Source organism: Monopterus albus, unplaced genomic scaffold (genome assembly GCF_001952655.1).
Source record: "Monopterus albus unplaced genomic scaffold, M_albus_1.0 scaffold30.1, whole genome shotgun sequence".
Taxonomy (NCBI): Eukaryota; Metazoa; Chordata; class Actinopteri; order Synbranchiformes; family Synbranchidae; genus Monopterus; species Monopterus albus.
The window spans coordinates 547,605-553,577 of record NW_018127910.1 but is presented as its reverse complement, the minus strand read 5'-3'; the positions used below and the strand labels follow the sequence as shown (position 1 = coordinate 553,577).

The 5,973-nt window shown below is 42.7% G+C and overlaps 1 protein-coding gene across 1 annotated transcript; it reads right to left on the bottom strand.

Annotated features, from left to right (window-relative positions):
* Window positions 1-424: 424 nt before the first annotated feature.
* On the bottom strand, window positions 425-4,656 carry cdca7a (cell division cycle associated 7a). The gene is made up of 10 exons (XM_020596351.1): window positions 4,521-4,656; window positions 3,980-4,120; window positions 3,770-3,895; window positions 3,468-3,674; window positions 2,794-2,871; window positions 2,472-2,678; window positions 2,246-2,374; window positions 2,015-2,164; window positions 1,795-1,931; window positions 425-1,708 (listed from the first exon to the last, which is right to left on the bottom strand). The coding sequence occupies exons 1-10, from the start codon at window positions 4,539-4,541 to the stop codon at window positions 1,675-1,677; spliced, it is 1,230 nt and encodes a 409-aa protein (XP_020452007.1). The 5' UTR covers window positions 4,542-4,656; the 3' UTR covers window positions 425-1,674.
* Window positions 4,657-5,973: the final 1,317 nt, after the last annotated feature.

Below are 5,973 nucleotides of genomic sequence, written 5' to 3'. Positions count from 1 at the left end.
ATTTCATTTTTACTGGATTAACATCTGCATTGTGTAAAGGTAGTGAACAAGTCTACATGCTTTCCTTACAACTGAACCATTCAATTAATCAAAATCTATTCATATTGCACCTTTATTGCAGCTTGGAGCAGTGATTATCCCAACCAGCAGCTTAGCAACAACCCAGACCCCCTCGGAGTGCAGCGGTTGCAACAGCCTTGTAAAAGGTAAGTGTCAATACTTTAACCAGAATACATTAGTGCAAGTTTTACTCTCTGAATTACTATAAACTCACTAGAAACAGAATTAAGCCTCCAGATTTCAGTGGTAAGATCAATCACCACCAGCTTTCAGCATTTCTCTTCTTTTTCAACAACAGTAATTACAGCTGCCACTATTCTGGATAGAGCAATGGTCAAGTCAAAGACAACTGATAATGTGATTCTGCAGTGATTAACACTTTAATGAAAATGTACAGTTAACCCTATGAGCACAAAGCATACATCAACAGTGCGGCACCACTCTTCCTGTTAGGAGTGCGGTGCCTGACAAACATCAGCTGCAGTAAGATAACCTCCACCTGCCATTACAGTACAGAAGAAACCTCAACCGTTGATTATTTCAAAACAGTATCACGTAATCAGAGTACATCCTGGTGCAGGTCGAGTGAAGCACATTTTCAAAGATGAACAACACAGAGGTTAATTCCATGTCATTTTGTGTAGAGTACCACACTTGTGAACAGGAAATGCAGGCCATAACTCTACCGCCACTGCAGCAGCACCTTCAGCCATTCCTACTCAACAGTGTAAGGCAGAAAATGAGCCACAGACTTGAGCACAGCGAGAACGTACTTTAACAGGATAAAATGATTTACAGGTATAAGGTTCCCATTAGTGTGCTAATTGTTTCCACACCATTAGTGCCAGTTATCTAATGAGGGAGATTTAACCAGGCGCTGTAGTATATCACACAGTTCCTCTTGGTTTAGAAGTGAGAGGCAGCGAACCCCAGTCGGTGCCCTTTCCACTTGCACCATCGCAGTAGCATGCAGATCGCTGGACCTTTTCTACAGGTCAGCCCCAGTAAATCAAAATCATTTTTTCTCGCATTTACACAAAGCCTAAACTTGTAAAAACACAAGCATACATTTGGAAAAGGGAACTAAGATGGCTCACTAATTCATATTCATTTAAAACAATATAAACAACAGTATATCATTTATGCAAGCCTAAAACATTTTTTGCAGCAAGTAAGATAATTCAGGTATAAAAAGAGATTTATACATGCTCAGGGAATATGTACATCAGAGGACAATACAGTCATCATAAAATATTCAAGTCCACAGAGGGTTCTTTGGACAAATTAGCAATTTATGTTTTAATGCATTTTACTAAAATTGGCTTGCATGGTAGTTCACAACCAACCAGTCCTAATGTAAAGGCTCAGCTCATGAGAACAGGCAGGAAAATATGTGGCAGAACAAAACAATGAAAGCTTTACAACAGAGGGGACTGGCTGTGTGCGTGCGTGCCCCCTCCAGATATCACTGCTCAAAAGAAAAATGTGTGAAATTTGACAAACATGACCAATATATTGTTATAGTTCTTGAAACACTGGGAGCAATATTTAAACTGTGCACGTGTCAGAGCGGTCACAGAGCACGTCAGTCAGGTCCACGATCACCTCCTTCGTTCACTCGCTGCTCTCCTCCAGTTCCTTCTTCAAGCTGCAGAGAAAGAGAAGAGAACCTTCACGTTAGAAACAAATCTAAAACTAAAATGCACCATCAAATTTTACAAATGCTCTAGTCACCTTCTCAGGTAAGCGTGCACGTTATCAAAGCCGTGATATTTAGCCAGGTAAACCAGCACTCCTGTGGCGCAGCGACCTTCTCGGGCGCGACAGAAGCTGCAATTACAGATCCCTCTGCAAGGCGGGCACTGCCACTCCTACCGGCGACAGTGAAATCAGTCACACTTGCCACACGTGGGTCATCAAATGTGAATGCAATCTCGTATGTTTAAGTATTCACCGGATTCAGCAGAGCGTCTCGGACCTCCTCCCCATAGCGGTTACGGAGACACGGGCCGCAGAACTGACCTCTCACCCCGACACACTCTGGATTTCGGCAGTTAGTTTTGGTGTCTGTTGTCTTCTGGCGGCACTGGTGACAAGTAGATCCCTGAGAGAAGGAAAAGAGTGTTACCACAGATTTACCATGAAATACAGCTGCTCAAATCTCATCAGTGAAGATGATACATACAGTGGAGCTGTTGTAGACTTTCTCCCGCACATTGTGGCAGATCCCCTGCAGCTCTGCCTCCGTGATGTCCTCCACAGGCCGCACTACGTGAGGGATGGCCTTGGTACCATTAAACGTACGACGGCGAGGCTGTACAGGAAACAAATGTAGTTAGTTAGTGCGTTTAATGTATGTTAACAATTTAGTGCAACGTAGAAGGAGACAGACTGTTTGTGATGTGACATACTGGCTCATCATCTTCCTCATAGTAGCGGCTTTGACGAACCAAGCTGAACTTATCCTCAGGCTCCTCTTGTGGAGTGGGGCTGGGGGGTCCATCCACAAGCGTGCGGGATCGTGTATGGGGGCGAGACAAACGTTCTGGGTTTCTTCTGAGATTTCTCGGGGTAGATTTTCTCGGGGTTCCCATGCACCGCCGAGGTGTCTGTCGGGGCTGAAGAAGTTCAAACAATCCCAGTTAGCACAGAGACCTGATAACACACACTGTGCTTTAGTGGTGTGTTTGTGTGAATCGGCAAACCCAGTCTCTTCTTTTTAAGTGAAGTTACCGTATTAGATGTCGACATTGCCATCCGACCGGGGAAGAATCCAGGCACTTTGTTCAGCTCTGCCATGAGCTTCGCAAGCTGTAAATACATACATGAATGAATAGATGGAAACATTTGGTCTTGGTCTTATACTTGTATAGCACCTTTCTATGTTTTTACAGCACACTCAAAGCGCTTTCACATTATTTGGCCATTCACCCATTCGCACTCCCAAGCACTCACGCATTCACACACCAGTGGCATCACTGGGAGCAACTGGGGGTTTAGTGTCTTGCTCAAGGACACCTCGACATGTTGACTGGACAAGCCGGGAATCGAACCGCTAATCCTCCGGTTAGGAAACGACCTGCTCTACCTCCTGAGCCACAGCCGCCCCATTTCCTAATTTCTGACCAGAGTTCAGAAATAATTGATTGATTGATTGATTTATTCTTTCAAACATGCAGAACAGAACAGAACAATGATCAAATGACAATAACACACATGATTACACATATCCAACCAATACTAATTCAAAATCATCCATAATTTGACCCCACTTATAGAAATACAAAATCTTTTTTTGGTTGTACGTACAGCATGAACCCTTAAATTTAAGTGTCCCCTTAAGTTATATCCTCCTTCCCTTTCACCAAATGTGAAAAAAAAATGTGAAAAAAAAAAAAAACTTGTACCATTTCTTTGTTCTCCTTAATATTCATGGCTCTCTTGGCCATGAAGTTCCCCTCTTCCTCCGAGTCGGAGTCAGGATCCTGCACTTTCAGTTGAGGAAGTGGTTTGGATGCAGGCCTCTTCTTGCCAGTCGCTTTAGTGGGAAACATCATGGCAACCTTCAGAACTTTGGACCTGTGGCCACGTCTCAGAGATTCAGAATCTACTTTCTGAAAAATAATAGAATTTATTGTTACAAGAAACTTTTGTTGTGTCTGATGAACATATGAAATATGCTGCAATTGTATTTTTCCCAAAAACTTACCATGGCTTTCATACCAGTGTTGATCACACTCTCCTCAAACCCACTACATGTATCCTCCTCGGATGTAGCTTTAGACACCTTTGGTTTCCCTGCCGTCCTCCTAGACTGTCTTAAGCTGCTCCTCCTCTAAACGCAGAGACACACACATTTAGTTGCAGATGATGCTACAAACAGTTATACTTCTGCCGATTGCTGGTATTTTATCTTTACCGTAGTTGCAAAGCCTCCATCGGAGCCAAAGCTGTCGCAGCTGTCATCGGAGGTAGAGGAGGAGGTCTCTATTGGAGCCAGTGGGATGCTGCAAACTCTTACCAAACTCATCCTGGTGGATGCAGGCTGGACCGCCAGTTTCTATAAAGGGTAACAGGTATGTGTGGAAAACAGGAGTCTTTTATAAGCAGCGACCAAAGTGCAAGCCATAAAAAAACCCTTAATTAAGTTAGGAAAGTAGTATTAAATTCAATTCTTATCCAATGAGGCTTGGTCTAAGATAAAACAAATTTATTATATTCTTAAATTCACTACTTATAGACAAACAAACAAAGAAAGGCTGAATTAACTTTCTTACAGTAAGTTATAGGAAACGTAGGATTTAAACGGAAACGTTAATCTGTTACAGTACGATCATAAATGTCTGTGCTCACCTTAATGGATCAGTTTACGATCATAAATGCGTTTCACTATCAATACGATAAACAAAATATTGCCGATAACTGATTTAAAAGGATTTTAAAGATGTAGCTTTTCTTACCTTGGAGCGGGTGACAGGCATTACTCTTTAACAGCTCGTCCTGCACAAACACACCCTTCAGCAGCTCTGCAGAGAAGAACAAGCTACTGCAGCTGCGCGCGGCCCACACTCTGTTCGTTTCCCGCGCCAGCGGAAGGTCCTGAAAGCTGCATAAACTGTGGTCAGGCATGTTCATAGAATAATAATCTTTCTGTCAGACAGAGGGTTAAATCAATATCCGAAGAATGTTATTAATATCCCTAAATATATTCAGCATCTTTTGAAATTATCAAACCTTACAAACGGGACATAAAGAAACGGACAAAGCAATTGAAAGTGATGTATCTTCCATGTGCTTTGCAGTGGCGCGAACGTTTTATCAGGATATTTGATACAAGGCGGGTAAAATATTGAGTCCCTTCCAGACACTTTGTGCTCAGACTTAAGTCCAGCAGCCACCTTCCCCTTAACCCTCCTGTTATGTTCATTTCTCAGGTGATGCCTGCTCAGCAGTTATGTTCGTGGGTCAATTTGACCCGCAACATAACAGGAGGGTTAAAGGTAAAGACAAAAAAGGAGACTTAAAGTTAATTCAGCGGTGAAACAAGAAGATATGGAAATTTCAAAGACAGATGAATAAACAGGATAATAGGTGAATATTTCACTGCAAGCTGGCCACAAAACTGAGATGAGACAAAAACAAGTCTCATCACTATCACTGACGCTGTTAACAGCAGGAAATGGATATGCATGAAGTACCAACATTATAACAAGTTGAGGGTGGGGCACACAGACCAACATATGACTTTTTTATTTACACTGTAGTCAAACCTTTGGGCACACTTTCATGTGTCCTAACTTTTGACCTTTAGTGTATGTGACCATTAGCAGTCAGTTGAATATCTGTGCCAAAAATAAACATTAAAGAGGCAAAGGAACCATGGAAGGAGTATGAATATTTAATTTAACCTTGGAGAGGGGCATTATAACAGTGGTTTTAGTTACTTGATAGAAACTGGGTGAATAAATAGAATCATATTTTTATGCAACCATACCAACTGATAAAAAAATGGACACTAAATTGTCCTTTTTGTAAGACAAACCATTACTGAGCATGGATCCATTTATATTAATTAACCAGAATTATTACATTCCTGAGGAGCTGGAGCTGTAGTGCTGGAAGGACTGCTGTGTTGCCTCACAGCGAGAAGGTTCCGGGTTCGGGCCCCACCTGGGACCTTTCTGTGTGGAGTTTGCATGTTCTCCCCATGCTTGCGTGGGTTCTCTCTGGGTACTCCGGCTTCCTCCCACAGTCCAAAGACATGCAGCTTAGGTTGATTGGTGTCTCTAAATTGCCCATAGGAGTGTGTGTGTGTGGTTGTTCGTCTATGTGTTAGCCCTGCGATGGATTGGCGACCTGTCCAGGGTGTACCCTGCCTTCACCTGATTGCCAGCTGGGATTGCCCCCCCCGTG

Coding starts and splice junctions, on each gene's coding strand:
- cdca7a (XM_020596351.1), bottom strand. CDS start 4,541: ATGCCTGTCACCCGCTCCAAG. Junction 3,896..3,979: donor ATGGAGGCTTTGCAACTACG/GTAAAGATAAAA, acceptor CTCTGCGTTTAG/AGGAGGAGCAGCTTAAGACA. Junction 3,675..3,769: donor ACACTGGTATGAAAGCCATG/GTAAGTTTTTGG, acceptor ATTATTTTTCAG/AAAGTAGATTCTGAATCTCT.